This window comes from Mirounga angustirostris, unplaced genomic scaffold (assembly GCF_029215605.1).
Source record: "Mirounga angustirostris isolate CCGP_5_RB_7025 unplaced genomic scaffold, mMirAng1.0.hap1 SCAF_2, whole genome shotgun sequence".
Lineage (NCBI taxonomy): Eukaryota > Metazoa > Chordata > Mammalia > Carnivora > Phocidae > Mirounga > Mirounga angustirostris.
The window spans coordinates 70,508,476-70,535,514 of NW_026991710.1; the positions used below are offsets into that span (position 1 = coordinate 70,508,476).

General features: G+C 37.2%; 1 protein-coding gene across 1 annotated transcript; it reads left to right on the top strand.

Annotated features, from left to right (window-relative positions):
• Window positions 1–932: 932 nt before the first annotated feature.
• Window positions 933–15,344, top strand: IBSP (integrin binding sialoprotein). The gene is made up of 7 exons (XM_045880794.2): window positions 933–1,014; window positions 3,837–3,904; window positions 3,998–4,048; window positions 4,144–4,221; window positions 8,537–8,599; window positions 13,558–13,728; window positions 14,315–15,344. Exons 2-7 carry the CDS (start codon window positions 3,851–3,853, stop codon window positions 14,852–14,854), a joined length of 957 nt encoding a protein of 318 aa, XP_045736750.1. The 5' UTR covers window positions 933–1,014; window positions 3,837–3,850; the 3' UTR covers window positions 14,855–15,344.
• Window positions 15,345–27,039: the final 11,695 nt, after the last annotated feature.

Sequence of the window (27,039 nt, forward strand, 5' to 3'; positions counted from 1 at the left end):
CTGTAGAATGGCAATAATCTCACTGTATTATTTTCTGTGTGTGTGAAGGATGACTGAAATAGCACAAGTAAAAAACTAGCATGAGGGCACTCAGCAAATATTGGAAGTGTGTCATTCATTATGTTGTTCATTCATTTCTATATCCTTTAAATCTATTCCCAAGAATGTTTCCCTCTTCTTTCTTGATAACCTTTCCCTTATTAATAACCTAGAAAATTCCGATTCTGATCTCTAAACCTTGTAGATATTTGCATTGCTGTGCCCTACAGCTGTAAGTCTGTCTCTCTACACAACTGTGAAAATTTTAGACAGGGACCAGATCTTTCTTATATTTGGCTCTTCATGTCCTGGAACGCGGGCTCTCCACTGTCCCGGTTCAGTGGAAAGCTCAATAATTCAAGTTTGGTAATCTGAACAAAATTGATGGGGTTCACTTTAATTATATCAATTTTAATTTATGAGTTACTGAAGCATATTTTAGGAAAAATATAAAATAATTGATTTTAAAATATTAACTGTTCATCAGCTCCTTTCCTTTTTTTTCTTTTTTTACTAAATTAAATAATGTAGGATTGTATCTTATGACAATAAGTTTCCTTTTCTTTCAACAGTGAAAACTTGCATAATTATAAAATTTTTAAATGGTTAAATCTTTTGCTACTTATTTTAATTCAAGTCCAGTATATTATTATATATATTCAGAACTCAAACTATTCATCTTCATCTAAACCTTCAATTAAATTCCACAATGCAAACCTCTTGGCACTAGAACCACATTTCATGTTTATTCAACTGAGACTGTGTCTTGAAAAAGTGTTGAAGTCTGGGGGTTTTCTGGTGAGAATCCACATTCTGACATCACCTTGCCCATGACAGCGATTGGCTGTTAGAAGGCAAAGAAGAGTTTATAGCCAGTCACAGCAAGCAAATGAGTGAGTGAGAGAGCAGAGGAAATATTCAATCTGTGTCGCTCACTCCTGTGAGACTGTCTCCTCACTCCAGCACTGCAAAAGGGTAAGATTTACTATGATGACTTCATTTTCTTAAAATTGAACACTCCACATTTTACAACTCTGGACCTGCTTTGAATTTTTTATTTTAATGTTGATGTTATTGAATTGTATAGAATGGCTATGTAATTTAACACTTGTTTATCATTAAACTAGTACCTCAGAGTTAAGATTCTTTCCAAAAGGTTAAGCTTATTTACCTACGCATGTAAATAAGTTCTTAATATTGTGCACATAAACTAGAAAATTCTGTGTCCTACTTTCTATCTCTCCACCTCACAAATAACTGTTTGTTTCCTCATTCTGATGTATTCAAGATAACCTGACTGAAATACTATTTTTCACTTGTAACTCTGCCCCAATGAGTGCAGATTTCACCATAAATTATGCCTAATCTACTTGGATTATATATAATGTCTTTTTAACATGTTCGGTTTCAAAGTGTTGATATCCTGTATATCTAAAATCAGTATGGGAAAATATATAGGACTAAAGAAATAAATAATGTTGTTAGTTTATCAGACTTTTCCCAATGAATACTTGTAATTAGATTTTCAAAACTATCCTTTAAGAATTTGAATTGTCATCTGGGTTAGTAGTAGTCAATATAGAGTCTGTGTTTTTTATGAATCAGAAAGTAAATAAAATGAGATTTATGTAGGCAGCCGATTGCTGCCTACATGAATCACTTGGTTCTTTTTATATTATTCCTGCTACATTTTCATCTAGTTGTTTTTATGGTTTGCTATGAGAAATTTATGTAATCAAAACCCTTTCTACAGTTCCATGTACTTAAGTTTTTAGCTCTTTAAGACATTATAAATATTCCAACTCTTTTCATAAAGCTGCAGAGCAATAATCTTCCTGTTTGCTGGCAAGCTTGACCATGGGTAACAAAGTTCAAAGTATTACTTTAAGCACCCCAATAGCAATAAAAACTTCTTAGACAGATGGGCCCCCTTCAGGGGCAAAGCCTCTTTATCACTGTGTGGCCATTAAGAACCTTTACTAAAGTAGACAGAACTGTGAGGAAGTGAGTAGGCATCAAAATCAAAAGACCCAGTCTGCCACAAATAAAGTGTGACTTAGGATCCAAGACACCTTCTCCAGGCCTTAAATTTTACTCTGTGTAATGTTTAGTGGTAGATACTCAATAAGGATGCAATAAATTGTGGCTAATGACAAAATGCAAAATCAAACTTCAGAATATGGTATATGACATGGGTTTCATACATACATTTTAAATATCACTTTTCCAAGTGTGTTTATGGGGAAATTGCCATCATCACTATATACTGCTTCTAAAATGTTGCCAAAGCTGTCACTCTCAGTTAAACACTCTCAGTTAAATGTATATGTCAGTGCAAATGGGTGGGTATTAGTAGGCTTTTAGCTAAGTTTATTCAACCTCTATTAAAATAGGATTTTATCAGGTGCCTGGGTGGCTCAGTTGGTTAAGTGTCTGCCTTTGGCTCAGGTCATGATCCCAGGGTCCTGGGATCGAGTCCCGCATCGTGCTCCCTGCTCAGCAGGGAGTCTGCTTCTCCCTTTACCTCTCCCCCATTCGTGATCTCTCTCTCTCTCACTCACTCTCTCTCAAATAAATAAATATCTAAAAGAAGGATTTTTTAGGATTTTATCAAATAGAATGAAATTAAGTAGGATAGGATTCTACTATCCCTCTTTTTTTATTTATGAGGAATCTATATGGAAGTGAAATCTTTGCATGGCCACAAACCCCAGGACTGTTTGGGAATTACTCCCATTCTGAGAGTTCCATCTTCAATTCTTCCATAGAATTGAAGTCTCCATGATGACTACTGCCCTGACCCTGAAAAGCCCTTGATCCATCCTGTGAGTCTCCCCACTAGTGATGGAAAGCTTAAGTGGAGCTGCAGAATAACCTAATTTGAGGAAATTTGTCCCTGAGATCCCAAGGTGAAACTCTAATGAGCTCTTCTCATAGAGTTATTCTTAGACATGGCTGTTTGGTGCTACATGCTATGAGAACAGTATTTCACATATTATGGATCATTTCATACACAGAAAAAAAAATACAAAGTATTCTAAGGTATTCATAGGGAAATGGCTCCTATTTTCCATCTTACAAATAAACTTTTAGTCCAAAACCCATATAGAACCAATATATAGAATATATACCTATAGAATCACTGTTATAAAATCAATCATTTAAATGTATTCAATTTTTGCTTAGTTTTCAATTATAAAAAAACAGGTCACATAACTACACTAACAATTCAATTCCTTAGTTGATATTCCTATGTCAATGATATTAGGAAGCCTCCTTACCCCAGTGTGAAATACACCAAGCATTCAAGCCCCTTACAGTAATGAAGTGGTCTGCCACTGACAAATCACAGCAGATTGGGTAAAACCAAATATGGAACTCAAGATTACTTAAACAGGTAAAGTTAGTTTTCTACCACTTAAAAAAAAAAAAGCAACAATTTTAAAATAAAAGCCACAAAATTGGTCTTAATTAGTCAAAACTCTAACTAGATAGAAATGAAAACAAATACCTCATCTTCTAGTATGAGTAAAAAAGTTACACTCTGGGGCATGTGGGTGGCTCAGTCATTAGGCGTCTGCCTTCGGCTCAGGTCATGATCCCAAGGTCCTGGGATAGAGCCCCGTGTCAGGCTCCCTGCTTGGCTGGGGGCCTGCTTCTCCCTCTCCCACTCCCCCTGCTTGTGTTCCCTCTCTCGCTGTGTCTCTCTCTGTCAGATAGATAAAATCTTAAAAAAAAAAAAAAAGTTACACTCCTAGTTTTAATATTTATTAACTTTACCACTTCATTAATTCCAGAAGCAATCACCAAAATGAAGACTGCTTTAATTTTGCTCAGCATTTTGGGAATGGCCTGTGCTTTCTCAGTAAGTTCAATATTAAAAACCTATAGTTATTTCCTTGTTTGTCTTTTCATGTAAAAGAGAGAGTATGTAATAATTAAATGTTCTTATAAACAGATGAAAAATACTCATCGAAGAGCCAAATTAGAGGATTCTGAAGAAAATGGGGTAATTATGCTTAGCACACTTTCTTGGCCTGACTATACTTCCTCTAGATTTATTGCATAGTAAACATGAATATATCATTTATTTCGCTTATGCAGGTCTTTAAGTACCGGCCACGATATTCTCTTTACAAGCATGCCTACTTTTATCCTCCTCTAAAACGATTTCCAGTTCAGGTAAGTATAAAAATTAATTTTCTTTCCCACCCATTATAATTTAAAGGGAATCAAATTTAACTACAAAACATCTAAATTCAATTCTCACTGAAAGTCAACCAGAAAGACTTACTTCCTACAAAAAGTTTGTTTTTACTACAATACAATAAAATTTATTCCTAAGTCCTCTTTTAAAGCAGAGATATACGCATCATTTGGGCCCAGTCTAGAATGATATAATAAAAGCAAACACCTTGGTACAGAGTTCAGGTATTTTGGCTAATGCATTGACGAAATGGACAACTTTATCTGTTGTTGACAATTAAGTCAGTGATAAGGTCACTAACAGTCATTTTATAGTTGAGTCAATACTGTCATATAGCTGTTAACATCCGATCATTTACAGTCCTTTAATTGGTAAGGGAAAAACTGACTTCATAAACAGCAGAGACCATTTTTTTAAAAACATTCCTGATAATCAGTGGTGATTGCTGAAGATTTTCTGAACCTCTGACCTGTGTTGGTCACTATAACAGAAGCGTGGCTCAAGCATGATAGAGGAAAGAGACAAATTCATGAAGTGAATTGTGAGAGTGTTTGTGAGAAAAACAAAACATCCTTGAAATTTGTAAACAAAAAGGAAAATAACAAACACTAAAAATAAGAATTTCTGTTTTTACTAGGTTACCAGTGAAGAAAGCCTTTGAAAACTTGAGGGTGTGGTGTTGGTTTAAAATATTCAACAAACCAGAATTGTGCTATTTTTATTACTATACAGTTTGGGTTCAGGGCACCATTTATGTACCATTTGACCCAGGACTCCTGAGACACTAAAAGCAGTCAAGATGCTGAAAACGATGCCTCAGCACAGTGGCTTGGCAGAGCATCCTACCATATGTTGGGCCAACCCATTTCTAACTCATACAATGATAGGAAATGATAATCTTAAAGTATTTATAGCACCATAATAATTATGGGGAATGTGTGTGGCCACAGAAATATAAGCACAGATGATACAAGAAGTTGTGGGTTTTCAGAATTGTCTTCCATTCTTTGGTACACCTCAGACCCCACAAATAAACAGTGCTCATTTGAATGTTTGCTTCATTCTCTTTTTTTTTTTTACTCTTTTTTTTTTTAATTTTTATTTTATTTATTTGACAGAGAGAGACACAGCGAGAGAGGGAACACAAGCAGGGGGAGTGGGAGAGGGAGAAGCAGGCTTCCCGCCGAGCAGGGAGTCCGATGAGGGGCTTGATCCGGGGATCCTGGGACCATGACCTGAGCCGAAGGCAGACGCTTAACTGACTGAGCCACTCAGGTGCCCCCATTCTCTTTCTTAAGCTAAATGGAAATGATATTAAGTTTACATTTCTGGCTAGCTCCTCAATTTTTTTTAAATATCACATAGAGATATTTCCATCTATAAATTTTTATAGACATATAAATGTGATCCAATTAAAATATCCATAGTGAAAAGATATGAGAGGTTATATTTTTCTTATGATAAATTCAAAGTTCAAAAATCTTTAAGTAGATTTTTAATATACAATATTTAGAGAAATTATATGCAAATTCATTTCAACTAATGTAGAATTTGTTAGTAAGACAGTTGTATTTTAAAAATATCCAATAAAATATATGCTCCAATCCAACAGCCTGACCTCGTATTGATGATCATCTATTCTCCTACTTTACAAAGTTTGATTTCTAGAATTTTTTCCCTTACATGTCTACTTATATATTTTCCATAGCTCTGTATTATTTATTCTCTTAAATCTATCAAGTATTTGGTGCCCAGATTGTCACCCCCAAATTCATTAAACTGTATTGGCTTTGAAATTTATGTTTTATTCAAACAAATCTGTTTACATATAATCATTTCTTTTTTTTTTTAAGATTTATCTATTTATTTTAGAGAAAGTGCGCACAAGTGGGGGGAAGGGCGGGGGAGAGGGAGAAAGAGAATCCTCAAGCAGATTCCTGCTGAACATGGAGCCTGACGTGGGGCTCCATTCCATAACCCTGAGATCATGACCCAAGCAGAAATCAAGAATTAGCCACTTAACCGAGAGAGCCACCCAGGCACCTTTACATATAATCATTTCTAAAATACCAACTTCCATGAAATATGTCATATCACTTATAAAGCTATCAACAGTCTACCTATAGCTTATCTCTCTGCTTGGCTATAGAAATGGAAGCATAAATAAGCCTAGTACCCTAAGCATTTTTAATTAAGGAAATTGCTTCTTTTAGGAATCATATGTTATTTGAATTGTATGCGAATTCTTTGAGGGCAGAATCTTTATATTTCCTTTATCGTACTGATCTCAGCTATCACAGTGCTTGACACAGGGAAACTGTCCATGTTTCCAACTTCATCTCTTGCTACCACCCTCATTCTCAAAACAATGCCTGAAACACATATTTTGGGACTGAATAAATGGGAGTGACAGAAGTTGAAAGGAGTATGGTAAAACATATATACATATGTGTGTGTGTGTGTGTGTGTATTTGACTTCTGGAAGAATAGTATGTCTTAGTTACAAATTGGCATAAATGAAAGAAAGGAAAAAAAAATGTCAAGGCTTTAGGGCATTTCATGAAGCTTTAAAACTGTTCTCACTGCAGACACCGAAGAGTGATGTGGTTGGGACAGCAAGAAAGCTAAGGGTGAGGAAGCATGTAAAAAGATTCAACATTCCCACTGAGACAAAATACATTGCAAAAATATGCTGTCCTCTCTATTAACTAACAAATAGAAATAGTTTACATGTAATACCATGCTTTACTCACCCTCTGAGCTAAGGAAAGCACAACCATTAAAGTCATGGCAGTGGAAGAACAGGTATAATTATTCTCTTTTCCACCCAAGGTTATTCTTGGCTCAAGGGGACAAGCATTCCCTTTTCTTGGGTGGATGGCATGGCCACTGAAGAATGAGCCCTACAGGGACAACCCTGAGTAGGACTGGAATATGAGTGTTTCCTCATATCTGATCTCTAACCCTTAGGTTGTTCTGAAGCTCTATTTTCTAAGACCCACAGTACTTAACTAGGTCATCAGAATCTAAGCTAAGATTTGTAGGGGAGAAAATAACAGCATCTTAAGTCAGGTATCCATTTATCCAGCTGGTGCTATTAGGGGTGGTTGCAGAAAGAGAAGGAAAATTCAGTTTATCATTGGGAGAAAGATGAAAAATCTCCACCATCTTAAAGTCTCTGATAACAGGTGTTTAGACTTATATTTCCTTTTAAAAAGTAGCAAAGCTTGTTAACTTATATTTTTATATACAGACTCCTCGGTTTAATATATTCTCATTCAATATTGAACTCTTTAGAGGGATGGTACTCTATAACTCTCCTAAATGAGTAAGTGAATTAATTTTGCTCTTATATAATTTTTACCTCATATATATAAAATCTCATTTATATATACAGAGAGGCTTATTTTATGAAGTAGCTTTAATTAGACTGAAAGATATTAAAAATTATATGTAAATCTAATTTCAAGTTAAATTCTAATTTAAATTCAGCAGGAGCTCATTATTTAAAAGAATCATTTAGGGGCGCCTGGGTGGCTCAATCGGTTAAGCGGCTGCCTTCGGCTCAGGTCATGATCCCTGGGTCCTGGGATCGAGCCCCGCATCGGGCTCCCTGCTCGGTGGGGAGTCTGCTTCTCCCTCTCTCTCTGCCTGCCTCTCTGCCTACTTGTGCTTTCTCTCTCTGTGTCAAATAAATAAATAAAATCTTTAAAAAAAATAAATAAATAAAAGAATCATTTAGTAACAACTTTTATTTCACAATAAGCCTAATCATTTCATTTATATTTTATAAAGAAAATAAAATAATATGATCTATGTATTAGTTCATTTGCCTTGAACTGGCTGGAGAAGTCACAGCTGCTCTGGGCTTGATTCCTTCTCTGTAAAATAAATTGAACCAGATAATCCTCTTGTTCTTGCAGAGTTAAGCAATTCTGTGATTCACTGCTCTAGTTTTTACATACAAAATGTTTCAACATATTTCCTATGTTTTTGGTATTGAAAATGGAGTATCTCATTTCATATCTTGATCACTACAAAATGCCTTTTTCTAACCTCATTTTATATATTCCCAATCTCCTTATATCTTTTTCTCAGATTCATATGAGAACTGTTCTAAGTAAATAAATCAATCAAGATGGTAATACTAATTAGGGTAAATATTTGTACATATTTTATCTTAATTCAATCAGCAGGAAATTTCCTTTGGTGTTGAACATATGTGTACATATATATGTACACAGATATTCATATATTTATGAATTCACACATATACACATTTTTTTTTAGAGCAGTAGTGACTCATCTGAAGAAGATGGAAATGGTGACAGCTCAGAAGAGGAGGAAGAAGAGGTAAGAAATTTCTGCAGGATTTTTCATAATAAATCAGGCAGCATAAAAACAAATAGGAAACTAGTCTACTGTAGCCTGGACTTAGCAAACAGCCATTGCCAGTTTACCAACTACCCACAGTCTTCTATTTTGGACAAGAGGAATGTTATTGAAATTAGAACCAACTAAAATGACCTGTTTAAAATACTATTGCAGTTTGACGTTAATGCGACCTATAAGCAGTACACAAAACCAAAAATGTCTCCATAATAAGTGTAAGTATAAGGAAGAAGTGTAAATTCTGATAAAAAGAAAAGAGAGTATTATCTATACTTAGGTGGACAGAACATGATGATAAAAGACAAGTTCCTAAACTCAGTGCAATACTTGTTTTAAGGACTGAATTTAAACTCAATGTACTACGTGGGTAGTATATGAAAAGCTAATCCTATATCCTCTACAGTGTTATTTTGATTCATTGGTCTTTCTTGACCCACAAAGTAGGGTTGTTGTTTTAAACAAGAATTTCATATGTCTTTTTGTCTAACAATAAAATTTATGTTCTTATAGAAATGCAAATACTCAAAGTGTATAAATATATACAGCACTATATGGTACTACAGATTCTACACATAGTACTGCATAGTCCTCTATAGTACTACAAATTAGTGTAGTTCACAGCTAAAATTCATCTGTATATCTTGGAAATTGTGCTAACATGTTTATAACTGACACTCTTGCTCAATATACTAATTAGGTACCTTTTCCTGGATAGTCAATTATAGCTACCCACTGCTTTGGGGACCTTCTAAATTCAGGTATTCTTAAGTGCTATTTATGAATGGGCAGCAACAGTCAAAAATGGATCATGTATAAACATCTGCTATCTTGAAAATAAAACGGTATGGGAACTTTAAAAGTGACAAATAATTTGTTTGATTTTTTTTAACCATAAAAGTATCATTTCCAGTACTATAATTTACCCTAATAGCTTAAGGAAGACCTTATAAGAATATCAAGCCAGTACCAGGAAAAATGCCACCTACTAAATCCCACAGAATTCTACCCGGAGTTCCACTTAGTAATCTTACACAACTCAGCTGAGGTAATCCATTTAACTACAACTGTTTGCTGTACAGTGATCGCAAAATTGCCTTGCCAGTAGATTTCCCAATTAGATTACATACCTTTTGGCAATGGTTCTTCATTTGTTATGATGGTGGTTGGGAATGGAGGAAGATTAGGACTTCTTTAAAACTATGATGAAATCATACACACTCAAAATGTTGCCAACAATCTCTGAACATTAATCATCCTCCCAAAACTTATCTGCAAACTTCTCATGACCCAGAGGACTAGAGCCCATAGGTTTCATCTCTGGTTTGGGGAGAAACAGTGCTGTACCGTCCTTATACCTCCTCACATTGCCTAGCACAGTTTCTTATACAATATATGGTATCCAACAAATACCTGGTGGTTTGGTTTTGAAAACTTCAGAGAATAAATACTCCAAACATCATTCATTAAAAGTGATCATAGCAAAGTGGATAAATAAACCTGGAGGCTTCTCTCCTGAAGAGATTCTAGAACTCCCTTTTTCCCCATTTCTTCCCTAAAATTTCATTGGCAATTCAGGTTAAATACATAGAGTCCCCAGGAATTGTATTCAAATGAGAGGGTGCTTAGGAATGTTTTCTATTGGGTGATCATTTTTTTCCACTCCTAAACTATCCAGCCTCACTTTAAAAAAAACTTTTATTTAAATATAATATACACAACACAATTATCATAGGTATAGATGTCACTGAAATTTCAGAAACTGAACACACAAGTGTAACCAGCACCGTATCAAAAAGCAGCACATACATTGTGCTCCATTTCGTTCATTAACCAAAGCCACCAAGAGCAACTGCTATTTTAAGTCCTAACAGATACTGGTTTTGCCTATTTTTGTGTATTGTATAAATGGAATCACACATCATATATTCTTTTATGTGTGGTCTCTTCCACTCTCAACTTCAACAGTTGATCCATATTGTTCTACAACTGTTTATCATTCATTCTCATTGTCAGTATCTCATGATGTGAATGTACCACAATGTATTACTCTTCTGTTGATCGGCATTTGGGTAGTTTCCAAGTTTGGGCTATAACAAAGAGTGCTATTGTGAACATTCTAGTATTCCTTCTGGTGAACATATGCATTTACTTCTGGAGGCCATTTTACTTAGAAGTAAAACTTCTAAGTCAAAAGGTATGCATATGTTCAATCTGAGTAGAGGCAACCAAAGCAGATATACTGTGATCTCCCTCTATCAGTGTATCAGTTGCTCCACATTCTCACCAACACTTGTTTCTTTCAGTCATTTTAGCCATTCTAATGGGTTAATAATACTTTTTAAAAAACTATTGCTAATTTTTCTATTCAAAAAGATATCTGATGCTTAATACCCATCAACACACTGATCTGTTTTCCTTTTTAATTCACTGCAACAGGATATCCTTAAATAAAGTATCTAATAAAGAAAGGGCTTTGTAGGAGAAAACAGAGAAGTTCATGAGTTGAGAGTTTGGATTTTTAATCATGACTTTGCCATTAATGAACTACCGTCTATTTGACCTGATGCAAGTTATTTATCTTATTGGAGCTCAGGTTTTTCATGTGTAATATGACAGTACAGGACCCAAATTGTATGTTCTATTCTAAGAATCTTTCCTCCTTCTCCCCTGAAAGGTTCAGTCTGTTGGAATAAAGCATAAATGAGAAAAAATAAACAGCATGGTGTTTGTGGGTTGTCACAATTAGCTTAGAGACTGTTTTGGGGTGGATTCTAATAGTCCCAAGAGTTTACTGAAACAGTGGAATGTACAAATTTGATGAAATAAACATATTCTTCTTTAGTCACTTTGTTTTAGTAATAAGGCAGGCTAAATCTGGGTTGTGTTTGTTTTATTTTTTTATTTTTATTCTTTACATAACTTATTTTTTTCTTCTAACATTTTGTTTTGGAATCTGTGGATTAAGTTTTTATTTAAATTCCAATTAATTAATATACAAGGTAATATTTGTTTCAGGTGTACAATATAGTGATTCAACACTTCCATGCAACACCCAGTGCTCATCACAAGTGCCCTCCTTAATCCCCATCACCTACATAACCCATCCTCCCACCCGCCTCCCCTCTTGTAACCATCAGTTCATTCTCTATAGTTAAGAGTTTCTCAGTTTGCCTCTTTCTTTTTTTATCTTTGCTTGTTTGTTTTATTTCTTAAATTCCACATACAAATGAAATCATGTGGTATTTGTCTTTCTCTGACTTATTCCACTTAGCATAATACTCTCCAGCTCCATCCACATCATTACAAATGACAAGATTTCATTCTTTTTTGCGGCTGAATAATATTCCATTATATATGTATATGTGTATATATATGTATATGTATTACATCTTCTTTATCCATGCATGTTTTGAAGTCTTGACTTTTAATATTAGCTATGAATCACATCAGACTAACTCCATTAACAAACAACTGCCTAACAACATAGAATAAAGGCCAAGAATAAAAGGTTAAATAAGATTATAGTAATATTAATAAAATTATAATAACCATTCATTTGAGGAGTGTTAATTTTTTTAAAACATCTTCATGCAATAACTTTATATACCACTAAAAATTTCTCAGAGTGTTTAGTTTCTTCATTGCACAGTAAAACTGATTGTGTGTCAAATGCCTAAAGTTTTCTGAATACTGCATACAATACAGAACTAGCTTATATGCTGGCAGATGGCTTTTGAATTAAATATGTTTTTTGTCTAAATACACTTGAAAGCATATGAAAAATATTCACTTCTTTTTGCCAGTAAATAAGACATGCAATCAATTTGTTTGAAGAGAGGCATTTCTATAAAAATTCCTTTAGGAAAAAATATCCTAGGCATAGTGTGAACATTCATATAAATCCTCTTCCTCATCAAAAACATCATAGTGCATTACAAATGGCTCAGCTTTTTTAATTAGAAAATACAGCTTCATCACATATAAGACCTTAAGGGGCGCCTGGGTGGCTCAGTCACTAAGTGTCTGCTTTTGGCCCAGGTCATGGTCCCAGGGTCCTGGGATTGAGCCCCACATCGGGCTCCCCGCTCGGCGGGAAGCCTGCTTCTTCCTTTCCCACTCCTCCCTGCTTGTGTTCCCTCTCTCACTGTGTCTCTCTCTGTCAAATAAATAAATAAAATCTTAAAAAAAAAAAAAAAAAGATCTTAAGCAAGTTATTTAGCTTTTCTGAGCTCACCTTCCCTTTCTTTCTTTTTTTTTTTTTTTTTAAAGATTTTATTTATTTATTTGAGAGAGAGAGTGAGAGAGAGAAAGAGCACAAGAAGGGGGAGCGGGAGAGGGAGAAGCAGACTCCCTGCTGAGCAGGTAGCCCGATGCGGGACTCAATCCCGGGACTCCAGGATCATGACCTGAGCCGAAGGCAGTCGCTTAACCAACTGAGCCACCCAGGCATCCTCACCTTCCCTTTCTAAAGAGAATAATAATCCTACCTTACAAGGCTACTATAAGAAATTAAAAAAAAAACAGGTATAAGCTCTCAGCTGATTTGTCAGCAAATGTAAGAATCCATTTACTACCATGTTGTAATAGTACATAAGACTTTAAGAGCCTAAGGCATCTAGGATAAAATACCACATAGTCAGATATGCTGAAATTATTACAAAAGCATGTTTTATTGATTAAATAGAATATGGAAATGTCTAAAAACAGAATATGGTGAGATAAATAGAATGAGGTAACCTTGAGTTGAGTTTTAAGAAGTGAGAAGTGCAAATGGCATAAGAGGAAGCAAAACTGTTAGCATCAGGTGATAAGCTGGCTGAGGAATACAATGTTTTTCTCAATTGTGGCTCATGACTCCAACAGATTTTGAGTTCTCTTCCAGCTAAAATAACTTTCCTTGCTCTGGATATTTTCACCAGGAGAATTCAAATGAAGAAGAAAACAATGAGGAGAATGCAAATTCTGATGAAAACGAAGATGAAGAATCTGAGGCTGAGAACACCACCCTTTCTACCACACCTGGCTATGGAGAGGAGACCACACCTGGAACAGGGTATATAGGTCTAGCTGCAATGCAACTTCCCAAGAAGGTAATCATTCCTCAAAAATGTTAAATCTGATTTCATTTCTTCACTGAAATCTAAGGTTATCTTGACACCAAACAGAGTGTTTTATATTACCTTCATTAACTCATTGAAAAACCAAGAGCAGATTCAATTTCCCTGTTTACAAATAAGGAAAGATCTTTTCCCAGGCCATGCTATTACACTGACTTCCTACATTATAGCAGAAGACTAAGCACAAGCATCTTAGCAATGGATAGAAGGTCCTGAAAGATGCCACTGTATTTCAGGGAAGAGGACTCTAAGACAGACAAAATGAATAGCAAAGCTATAGGAAGCATCTCCCACAGAGAAGGCTTATTTATCAAGTACATTTTTCTCCATCAAAACCCAATGACAAAGGTACTAGTCCTGAATTCTTAAAACACCCACCAAAGGTACTAATTCTGAATTTTTAAAACACCCACCAATTCTTTTGTAAGTTAAGCTGGCTTCAATTCAAAAATACATCTAGAACAAGGCCTTAGGTACAGCCTGTGTTGAATGAAGGAATGGTCTTAGGTTTTTACATTTTTACACCTAGATCTGGATTCTTTCAAACTTTTCCTTACAGGCTGGGGATAGAGGACACAAGGCTACAAAAGAGGAGGAAAGTGATGAAGAAGAAGAGGAAGATGAAGAAAATGAAGCAGAAGTGGATGAAAACGGGCAAGGCATAAATGGCACCAGCAGCAACAGCACAGAGGCAGAAAATGGCAATGGCAGCAGTGATGGAGACAATGGAGAAGAAGAACGTGAAGAAGAAAGTGTCACTGAAGCCCACGCAGAAGGAACCACAGTGGCTGGAAAGCAGGACAACGGTGGCTCGAAGACAACAACCTCTCCAGATGGTGGGTTTGAACCTACGACTCCACCACCAGAGCTCTACGGGACTACCACCCGACCATCTGGGGAAGCCACCTCCCCTGGATATGAGGGAGAGTACGAACAAACAGGCACTAACGAATACGACAATGGATATGAAGTCTATGAAAATGAAAATGGGGAACCTCGTGGGGATAATTACCGAGCCTATGAGGATGAGTACAGCTACTATAAAGGGCGCAGCTACGACGGCTATGATGGTCAAGATTACTACTACCACCATCAGTGAAGGTCCAGCCTGGGATGAATTCCTCTATTCTGGCATTTCATGTGGCCACCATTTTCAAAGTTCAACTCAGGAAGGTGAAATATAACAAATGTGCATATTATAATGTGGAATGGTGCTACTGTTCCAAAATAATTTTCTCTAATTGCTTCTGCAAGTAATGGGCTTCTTGTTGCTTTTCCCTGATATGTTATTGAAAGGTTATTGTAAATCAGGGCCATTTAAACCAATCCATGAGATTGAGTTCAATTACATGTTTTGAGGTTGTAGTTTTATAAATAGTATTTTTAACATGTTTATACTGCTAAAACTCTTCATGCAAGAAGTGCTTCTAAGAATTAACATTAATGACACTATATACAAAGTATGTGTAGTTCTTTAATCACACTACCTATCCAACACTGTATATTATGTTTAATTATCATCTTCATGTATTTTTATGTGACCTTTATGTATATTCTATCTATGGGTTTTATCACAAATAAAAATGCAATCTTTCAAATATGTTCTAATTTTTAAAAAGAGAGAGAGAGATTCAGAATTGAAAAAGATGAATCCAGTGAGGAACAACAAAGCTAAAGGATAAAAGCTTATTTCCACTATGGTTTAAAACTCAGAAGAACTCTAAGTATTTTGTCATGGATAAATCAACATAACTAAGATTTTGACATGCTTGTGGCACAGTCAACCACACACATCAGGAGAATAAATGGCTTTTATTAGAGTTGCCAGATTTCACAAAAATATAGGATGCCTAGTTAAATTTAAATTTCAGATGAACAATGAAAAACTTCTTAGTATAAGTATGCTCCATGCACTATTTGGCCTCTGTGAATTATTTGGGACATACTTACACTAAATAAATCATTCATTATTTGTCTAAAATTCAAATTTAATGGAATATCCTATTTTGTATCTGGCAACCCTACTCCTTTTTGATTTGGTTTTAGGCGGGGTAGGGTGTAGGATGGCGTAGAAAATTCTTATACATACACACACATTCACATATCCACACACATGCACAGCATTAAAGAGTGGTTGCAGACATCATGACATCAGGATGCTTCACTCCTAAATACTTCAATATTTAGTATAAAAACAAGAAATTCTCCTAAATAGCCACAATACCATTCTCATTCTCATTCTAAAGAAATTAAACACTGCTATGATAGTATTTTGTAATATACAGATCATATTCCCACTCTCCCAATTATTCTAATAATATCATTGATTACTAACTCATTTAATCCTCACAAAATTCTATCAGGTAGGTATTTTTGTCATCCCCCATTTTACTGATGAAGGAACTGAGTCAGGCACAGAGAGATATACAGCTTGCACAAGGTCACAAGTGGCAAAGCTGAGGGTAAAACAGAGGCAGACTGGTTTTAGAATCTGTGTTCTTTACCATTATGCTATATTCATTAGTGTATATTTATCAGTAATGGAGGTTGAGCCGTAAGTGAGCAGGAAACCTTTAATGATGAGAACACTGCTGAAAAATAAGCTTTGTCCTATATCACAATTTTCTTAGAACCAGCCAGGTTTTATGACTTGGGCCTAAAGAATATTTTCAAAGCAAGGGTCTTCTCATATTTTGGCATATGTTTTTACATACTGTGCAAAGTGCATGGACTATCGAGTTAGATGGGCTTGAATAATGGCATTATTGAGAGTAAATTAATATCCTCCTCTAGTCCCCATCACCTCATCGCCTACCTGTGGAGCGTACACAGCAGTTGCTGTTCAGAGCCCAAGATGTTAATGAGGTGCTCAGAATCATCATCTCTCTCCTCTCCACTCCCCTTCCTTTCTCAATCTTAACACCTGGGTGCAGCGATTGTTACATAATTACCTGGTCCTTTGGGAACTCATGGAACATTTTTTTCTTGCCCTCCTGCCTCTTTTGTAAACAAAAGCTTTTGACGAGATTGAGGCCTTGGGAACAGTCGTCAGATCAGCAGCAGCATCAGAAATGCAAATTCTGGAGCACCACCCAAGACCTACTCAATGAGAAACTGGGAGTGGAGAGGTGATTCTTGTGCACCTTCAAGTTTGAGAACCACTATCTTCATTAATATAGTAGCTAATGTTTATTACACATTTACTGTGTGCCAGTTCTAGTCTAAGCATTTTACATATATTACCTCATTCTCAACAATTACTTAAAAGTCTACTACATTTTACAGGTAAGGAAATGAGTCACAGAGACATTTAGTAACTTGCCTGAGATGATGCAGCTGTTAAGTGGGGGAAAGGAATCTGCTCCAAAGTCCACACCCCACATATCTCTCACAGCTTCTTTCTTTATAGAGAAAAGTTACCCTGTTAAGATAAGTGAATTTAATTGGGAATCAGAAGAGGGAATTTTGGATAAGAGCACATATAGCAACCCTAACTATGTTTTTACTTCTTTGCCCTTTGGTGTTAATAAGAAGATATAATTTTACAGGTTTCATGTCATGCTCAGGTGATCAAAGAAGGATCTCTTTGAGAACAGAGACTGTTAGTAAACAAGGAAAATATCCCTTCATGCTGCTGTCGAAATAGGACAAAACTTTGTCAAGCATTCCCCAAAAGGCAGTGTGATTCGTGACAGGGCCATGAGGATCTCAACTGCAGCTGCTAGGTTTGCATGTCATAACTCCACTGATTCAGCCAGCAGGGAGACAACAAGCTCAAATGGAGTCAAAGTTTATTACTTTCACAGAGAGCAAAAGTAGGATCAGCATGGTGTCAGCTCTCTGGTCCCACAAGATGACACTGAGCCAAAGGGGCCAGACGACAGACAGCATAGGTAAGTAGGTCATTCCACTGTGAAGGAGCTAGCTCTCACGTATGGCTAAGTAGAGAGACAAAGAAATCTGCAGTTGAGACTTAAAGGGGGAGAGGTTGAAAGTCCTATGCTCAACTGAAACCAGGGAGATGGATGAGAAATAGCCTTGTGACCAACTCCCAGAAGATGGAGAGGTGGGAGAGGAACTGCCTCTAGAATTTCTGCACCAGGCTGCTTATCACTCCTTTCTCCAGGAGGTAGTATAGGGTACTTGGCCAAGCCTCAGGTCAGACTGCAGTCAACCTTCACCCATGTGGTCCATACAGAGACATGGCAGGTTGTCAGGAAGTGGCAGTAGAGTTCTTCACCTACACCCCTCTCCCAGATCCCAAAGTTTGGGAGGCTTATGAGTTTCTTGGATCATGTAAAGAAGGCTGGTCACACAGGGGAGTTTGGATAAACTAAGAAAGGTCACAGGGCATGACAAGGATTACTTCTACAAGATGATTCCCAGCAGACATGCGGGGCCTCACCAGGCAATGGTACACTAAAAGTCTTCTCGGCACAGGCCATACTGTGGGGGTGGATGGTCTGTGGCTATCAGAGTGGCCACAGGGCAGCTGCATCTTAGAGATGACTCTGTCCCTCTCCCTGCGGTCACTCTAGGTCCCATCCCCTCATTTCAAGCCCTTCTTACATCCTTAACATGATACCACAATCAATATCCTCTCCGGCTGGCAGTCAGGTAACCCATATTTAATCAGTGGGGAACATTAAATATCACCCTGCCCCCCTTTTCAATTTACTATCGTGACATATTCTTTTTTTTTTTTTAAAGATTTTATTTATTTATTCACGAGAGAGAGAGAGAGAGAGGCAGAGGCAGAGGAAGAAGCAGGCTCCCCGCGGAGCAGGGAGCCCGATGCGGGACTCGATCCCAGGACCCTGGGATCATGACCTGAGCTGAAGGCAGACGCTTAACCGACTGAGCCACCCAGGCGTCCCTATCGTGACATGTTCTACACCCTGTTTCTTTCATGACTAACCCCGTTGATTTTCTACTTCACAGAATTAAAGCTTTGATTTCAAAATGATTGTTTCTAGGAGCTTCAAGAGCCTATTTCTGAAATGAAGAGCCAAACTTTAACTTTCTTTCCATTTGGATTCCTTTCATTAAAAAAAACAAAAAACAAACCCAGTCTATCTCTAGGCAAAGTGAATCCCTCTGAATGACCAAGAGAAGAAATAATGAAAGTGGGAGAAAAGCAGAAAAATGTAAAAACACTTTTTTGAAAAGGATAATCTAATGTCAGGAAATACGAGTCTCACTTTAAAAAAAGAATCAATACTAGTTAAAGGGAAACCATGAAGCAATCACTCAGACTTATGTTTATCCAAGTGCAAATATTTGTAAATATTTTCTGCCCTTGTATCTTTAAACTATTCAGTGGGTTAAGAACTCATTAACTGGATTTGTTGGTTTAAGAATAAAAGTTCCCATGCAAATTACTCTGGTCTTTCTCAGGTTCCCCCCTTGAATTTTATGGCCCCTAGAGTCCCAAAAAGATAAGACCTGCATTGGTGTGTATCGAACTTGTCTTTTCTCTTTTTAAAATACAAATTTAACCTCCACTATTTTAGTCAGCGGTCACCAAACTTTTCTGTAAAGCAGAAGTCAGTAAACTTTTTAAAGGACCAGTTAGTAAGCATTTTTGGCTGTGCAGGCCATACGGTTTCTGTCACAACTACTCCAATCTGTCATTGTAGCAATAGCAGACATAGATGTATGTGAACAAACAGACATGGCTGTGTTCCAAAAAAACTTTATTTGTGGTGACGGAACAGATTTGGTCCACAGCCCATAGATTGCTGACTCCTATTTTAGATGATTAAATAAAGTGCTAACCAGGAAGAACTGTTTAATTTTAAAATTTAGCTGCTGTTAATAACTTAGGCTATAAACAAACTATTAATGAATTCACTATCTTTTTTTTTTTTTTTAACTTGAAGTTTGGCCCTTTATTTCAAACTCTTCTTTAAAAATTCAGTAAAATTTCTGGTGTTTGATACAGCAATCTGTGAATTGTCTCCTTTGTGCAGCTACTTAATAAAATGCTTCTGACATGTCCTGGCTCTAAATACATCAAGAAGTATTACCTTTGATAAATAATATTTAAAGATGATTTTTTTCACTACACTATCTTTGGAGATTTTGTGACAGAGATTATCAGCTATGTCTCACCCCTTAGCCAGGTAGGAAAAGCTGGATATTGATTCCAGCTGTAGGACAGTATAGTAATGTAAAATTAACTGCACAACATAAACCATTACTTATGCTGTATAGAATGGGTCATCATCAAATCCAGTACAGTGATGGTTAATTCTGAGTAAACAGGGGTGTCCAAATGAAACATTATTTCTAAGTAATACTCAATGAGATTAGCATTTGAATATGTGGACTTGGCAGATTGTCCTCCTCAATGGATTAGGCATCATCCAACCCATTGAGGACCAAAACAGGACAAAAGGTAGAAGAAGAAGGAATTTGCAGCTTTTGCTTCCTACCTGGCTGCTTGAATGAGGACATCTGTCTGCTCCTGCCCTTAGAGTGGGTTTTATGCCATCTGTTCCCCCGGTTTTCAGGCCTTCTGACTCAGACTGGGATTTACATCACTGGCTTTCCTAGGTCTCCAGGTTGCAGATGGCAAACTATGGGACTTCTCGGCCTCCATAATCATGTGAGCCTATATGGAAATATGTGTGTGTGTGTGTGTGTGTGTGTGTATGGGCTCACATACATACGGATATATATATACATATCTCTTACTGGTCCTGTTTCTCTGGAGAATCCTCACTAATACAGGTATACCAAACATTCCGAATTGAATGCATTTTGAATGCTCAACACCTGCACTGTTATCAGAAATTGACTCAGGCACACTTATTCTCCAAAAACGGTTCCAATGATATCCCCCATTCTACAAGCTCTTCAGCAATGTGACACTGTCACTTCTCTACATCAAGGCATGGAAACTACTTCTGCACAACTTTGGATCTGACAGCTTTGACCAATACAATGACAATGACTCCATAACAATTCCAGGCTTAGCTCACAAAACTGGCCTAACAACTTCTGCTGTCTGGTCAAGACCCTGGAACTCATGAAATATAAGACAGAGGAGACCGCCTGAGAAAGAACAGAATATAACAGAATGTAATTTGCATGGGAATTTTTATTCTTAATCCAACAAATCCAGTTAATGAGCTTTTAGCCCACTGCGTATTTTAAAGTACTGAGCCACCAGGTAAGAAGTCTAGCCTGTTCTACCAGAGAGAGAGGTCATATGGAGAAGCACCAAGGCACCATCAGACTTCAGTCAGGTCTTTGGATAACTTTGGATAAGACTTTGCACTTTGTTCTCTCTGAATGTTCCAAACGAGAGAACCCAAGCGAGGACCTCATGGCTAAGCCAAATCACACTACAGAACCTTGAGAGAAAATAATATATTGGTATTTTTAAAAAGATTTTATTTATTTATTTGACAGAGAGAGATAGAGAGCACAAGCAGGGGGAGTAGCACAAGAGGGAGAGAGAGAAGCAGGCTTCCCGCAGAGCAGGGAGCCCGATGCAGGACTCGATCACAGGACCCTGGGATCATAACCTGAGCCAAAGGTAGATGCTTAAGTGACTGAGCCACCCAGCCACCCCTATATTGGTGTTTTAAAACATTAAGCTTTGAGGAGGTTTGTTTCATAGCAATAGATAACTGGAACAGGAGCTGACAAGCATAGAGAAAATCTGGGTTCATGAGAATTAAGAAAGTCATGAGAGAAGAGCTAAAATAAAATATTAACACTAAAAACTAGAAACTGAGGGTGCCTGGGTGGCTCAGTAGGTTAAGCGTCTGCCTTCGGCTCAGGTCATGATCCCAGGGTCTGGTGATCGAGTCCCACATCAGGCTCCCTGCTCTGCAGGGAGGCTGCTTCTCCCTCTCCCTCTGCCTGCCACTCCCCCTGCTTGTGCTCTCTCTCTCTGTCAAGTAAATAATCTTAAAAAAACAAAAAACAAAAAACTAGAAACTGAGAAGACTACATATGCTCCAATTTGGTAAGAAAATATTAGTATGAGCCCAATGCAATGAGTAACTAGCTGGTAAATGTTGTCATACTCTGTCTCCTAAGGAGAAGATTCTCAGTCCTGAAAAACAAAACAGCAACCTCTGAAAAACACTATTTTGAGAATGAGAGATATTTCCCCCTTGAGGTAACACAGCAAAGTTTTACAGCCACTTCCAGCGATGTTACCATGTCCTGAAGGAAAGGACTGGTATCATTATAATTATGTTTTAGCTACATCCTCTGAGTTACATTTTAAGGTGTAATAAGACATCTTTCTAATATAAAAATAAAAGTAAATTATATTGACATGTCTTCTCTTTGCTAGTAATAACTGAATGAGTAAATAAATAGCCTAGAGAAATGAACACAGCTAGCTTCACGCTGCTCTATGACCCTCCATGGTTCCATATCTGGATGAAATTTTTATGTACTTCTGTCGAAAATCTCAAATACTGAGAGAAAAAAAATAAAAAATAAAAATAAAAATAATTTTAGGGTAGAAGACAAAGTTGGTTGCAAGTGATGTTTTAGAAAAAGTGACCTTTTTTTAAAAATTTAGGATGAATATTGATATACACATGAATGAACATATTTAAAACAGAAACATTTTTTTCTGCTAAACACAGGGTAAGACTCCCAGCACACCAATTCTGGACTCCATTCTGAAGATCAAGGGGGAATAAATACTTCTATGAAAAGCTTAAAGCCTTGACAAATCTTTAAAGGTCTATCTATATGGTAAATAGGAAATTACTCAACAAAGGCCCCTATTTTCTAATCACAACACTGTAATGACTCCCCACTGAGTCTGGAGGGGAAATGTACATGTGTTGTGTTTGTAAATTAGAAAAAAAAATTACTATATATATTATATACTATATATAATTTCTCTTTCCCCCCCCCATATGTAATATGTTTACCTCTAACTGCCTAAGATGATACAGAGAAATGTGCTGCAGAACAGTGTTAAAAATAAGTTGGGGACCAAGATCCCAGAAGATAAAATCACTGCCTATAATATTTTTTTTTTTTTAAGATTTTATTTATTTATTCATGAGAGATAGAGAGAGAGAGGCAGAGGCAGAGGGAGAAGCAGGCTCCCCGCGGAGCAGGGAGCCCGATGCGGGACTCGATCCCAGGACCCTGGAATCATGACCTGAGCTGAAGGCAGGCGCTTAACCGACTGAGCCACCCAGGCGTCCCACTGCCTATAATATTTTTAAAAAATATCTATCAAAGCAATTGGGCCTAGAGCACAAGTACAGGGAAGATGGGTGTAACATTCCAGAAATAGATGGGAACACAAAACAAAACAACTAAAACCTCACCCCGGATGAGGGTCCAATAGCTGGAACTGACAGTATAGGTTCCTAGTTAACTAACATTTTATATGATTGCTCTCACTCAAGGGAAGGGTAAGGAATGAAAAAGCCACCACAAAATGCACCATGTTCCATGGACTACTTTCATCTTAAAATCTCTTTGAGGACCAACCCTGGGTCAATGTGACCCAGGAAAGCCAGGCTAGGTACATAGTCTGTGGAGGTGTCCATTCTTAAACTGTCAGACAAAAACCAGAAGACAATCCAAGTGTCCATTTCTTGCCTTAGTCTCTACTGCTTCCTAGTTTTGTTTTGTTTTCCAGTTAAACAGGGATGGTGTGAGGATAATCCTTTTTTTTTTTTTTTAACAGAACACTGTTTTTATCTTTGGTTATTCATTCCTAACAAATATCATGGCAAAACTGTTTATGACACAAAACATTTAGAAAACACTGAGTTTCCGTAGTTCAAGCTTAACTGAGGGGGCAAGTCAAGAGGGTAGAATTAACACCTCCACCTCAGAGAACTCGAGCAAAGGATCGCTCTGGGTCGTCCCCACCCCCCACCTCCGCCGCAGTTTCTTCTCTGCAACCTTAAAACCGGAATAGGCTTTTTTTTTTTTTTTCTTTTGTCAATTGTAGGTTCTAAATTTAAGGCCCAAGTTGATTTTTTTTTTTTGCAGATTTGAATTCATTTTAACTTTGGGAGCATATATATTTAGCTACTGCCAGTTTACTCCTTGCTAGGCCTAGGAGCTAAGCAACTTTTTTCTCTTAAAATTCAATGAATTTTCTCTTGTTAAACAAAGATACATCTAGATAGAAGTAAACATCTTCCCATCAGTGGCATAAAGGAGAAATACCTCACAGGTTCTAGGCAGTTTCACCCTGAAGATCCCCGCGACAAGCACACCCACCGCAAGCATTTCCCTCGCACAACTAACTGACCGTAAAGCAACTTTGCCGTAAAAGATACAATCACGAAGAATCAAAGGGGCTTTCATTAAAGGGGGCATAATGAAACATGAAAAACGAATAACAAAATTAAAAACACTGCTGCGAAATACAAAATATTGAGTACAGTCAAAATGTATAGTGCAGATTTGGGGTAAAACTGCACGAATAACTGATTTCATTTTGTAGATTTTATCTAAGCCCTTGTCTTCATAGTCATTCATAGTATTCTACTATTTTTTTCTTTGCTTGATGCTTCATCTCCTCATTGGCATTGCACTTTTTCTTTTTTCACTAAAATTTCTTCCTTCATTAAGAGAAGTTTAAGGGGGAGCTGGGTGGCTCAGTCCGAAGCATCCTAGTCTTTTTTTTTTTTTGAGTTTGAGGTTGGAGTGGTTTATTATGAAGTACTGCTGTAACAACTCTGATAGATACATGTTTGTAATACTAAACATAGAACACTCAATAAGCACCCAATCAACTGTAAAAAAAATTGATTTAAGTAAATCATAAGTGTAATCACAATACTGATAATTGTGTTCCCTTAAAGATTTTATTTTTTTAAGTTTTTATTTTTCTAAATGAGAAAATGGTATTCACAAAAAAATTTTTTTCAGAAAATACTCAGATTTTTTTTTTTAAGATTTTATTTATTTATTTGAGAGAAAATGAGATAGAGAGAGAGCACATGAGAGGGGGGAGGGTCAGAGGGAGAAGCAGACTCCCCGCCGAGCAGGGAGCCCGATATGGGACTCGATCCAGGGACTCCAGGATCATGACCTGAGCCGAAGGCAGTCGCTTAACCAACTGAGCCACCCAGGCGCCCCAGATTTTTTTTTCACATCAGAAACTAGTGATTTGAAAACCAGCACTTCAATGCAACATATCACATGAAGCATCTGAGTCTTGATTTTGGTGCAGGTCATGTTCTCAGGGTGTGAGATGGAGCACCCCCCAACCACCACCAGCTCCATGCTCAGGAGGGAGTCTGGCTGAGATTCTCTCTCCCTCCTCCTCCACCCTCCCCTCTGTGTTCGCCCATGTGCATGCGCTCCTGCTCTCTCTCTCTTTCAAATAAATAAATAAATCTTAAAAAGAGACACAGAGAAGTATCAGTTTCCAAATACTAGGATGCATATTTGTAACTGAGCTTTGTGTCCCCTTGTGAAAGCCTTCTACACTGTTTTTTGTTCTTGGCATATTGTCACATGTTCAGTGGTAGTCTGTTAAGTTCTATGGGAAATGTAGGTTCAAAACTCTACACTATCGTATAGACCATTATGAGGGTAAGGTTTATATAATATAAAAATGGGAGTAATGTGTCAATGGAGAAATCAAACCAAACTGTTAAGCCAAACTGTCAACCAGTTATTTTTTTTATCTTTTATGACAAAACTGTCATACAGCCAATTCCTTATGTGGTGAAAATGTTTTTAAGGAAAATGCTCACAGCAAAGTAATCATTCAATGAAAGTTTAACTTATTACTATGCTCCTCATTTTCAGATGAAGAAATGGAGGCTCAAAGAGATTCCATTTAGTTGCTTAGGCAACTGACCACAACAAACAAGTGGTAGAGTCAGTATTTGAACTCAGGTCTGTTTGACTCCAAAGCTACTAGATTTAAATGTCTCCATCGTCAATGATAACACTCAAACATTCTAAAATCCAGGGTTGAACAGTGAATCAACAGTACTTCCAGCCCAACAGCTCAAACTCTAGTCCTGGCAAGTGTTTTAAAAACCAGCTCCAGTTACTCAAAAAGGATCTGCAGAATTTGGACAAAGCAAAAATAGGGATTCAGCCTAAACAAAAAAGACGCCATTCTCTCAGCTAAAGCTGCCCAAGGGCTGTTTTGTTTGTTTTATTTTGGTTTTTGTCTGTTTTGGAAGTTAGGAGAATTGGGAGTTTACATTTAAATCTCATTGTATATCATTTATAGTTTGTTAAAATTGTATTTAACCAAAAATAATTCTTACCATTTAGCCATTGGGTTAAATAATTCTTACATTATTGTACATTGATGCTTCACATATAGTTCTAATGTAAATTATCCCTCCAGGCAGTGTAATATTTTTAACCTGAACTATTGCAATCATTATTTTGGCACACAGACTGGGCAAAAGAGGAGAGAGCAGGCAATTGCCCCAGAAAGGCTTATTCTAATATGGGTGTTCTCTTGTTTCACTGAGGAAGTCAATGTCCTAAATTGACCATTCTGTAACATTCATTTCCAAACCCAAACTCTCAATGTTTCTCCCAAAACCACTTCTTCTGCAGTTTCCCCCATATCCATAAAAGGCAACTTCATTCTTTCGGTTGCTCAGAGCAAAACACTTTGGAGTCACCCTTGATTCTTGATTTTCTCTCACACTCCACATCTGGTATGTCAGCGAATCCTATTGGCTTTACTTTTAAAATATATCCAGAACTTGACCAGTTCCCCCAGTCCCTTCTGCCATCACTCTGATTCCTAATCGTCGTTTGCCTGGATTACCTCGAGAGCTTCCTAGCCCATGTCTGCCTTTTCCTATCTCAGTTACTCTGCAGTTACTGCTCTGCCTAAAACCTCCAAGGGTTTCTTCTCACTCAGGGTAAAGTCAAGAGCCTTGCAATGATCTATAGGCCCTATGTCATCTGCCATCTACTACCTTTTTGACCTCATTTCCTGCTATTCACTTCATTCGGTCTTTCCAGTCAAAATGCCTTCTCCTCTGTTTCTGGAACACGTCAGCGGGCTCTTGTCTCTGGGGCTCTCCTCTTCCTCTTCCTTCTACCTAGAATGCTCTTCCCCTAGATGCCATGTATTTACAGGGCTCAAAAGTCACTTTCTCAGTGAGGTCTTCCCAGGACCCTATCTAGTATTACAACTCAGTGTCCCCCTGTCCCCACCCCCAGTTCTTGTCATCCCCTCTCCTTGTAATACTTTTCTTCTTAGGCTTAGTCTGTGTCACTATCTACACAATATATTTTACTTATTTATTTTGTTTATTGTCAGTCTCCCCACCAGATTATAAA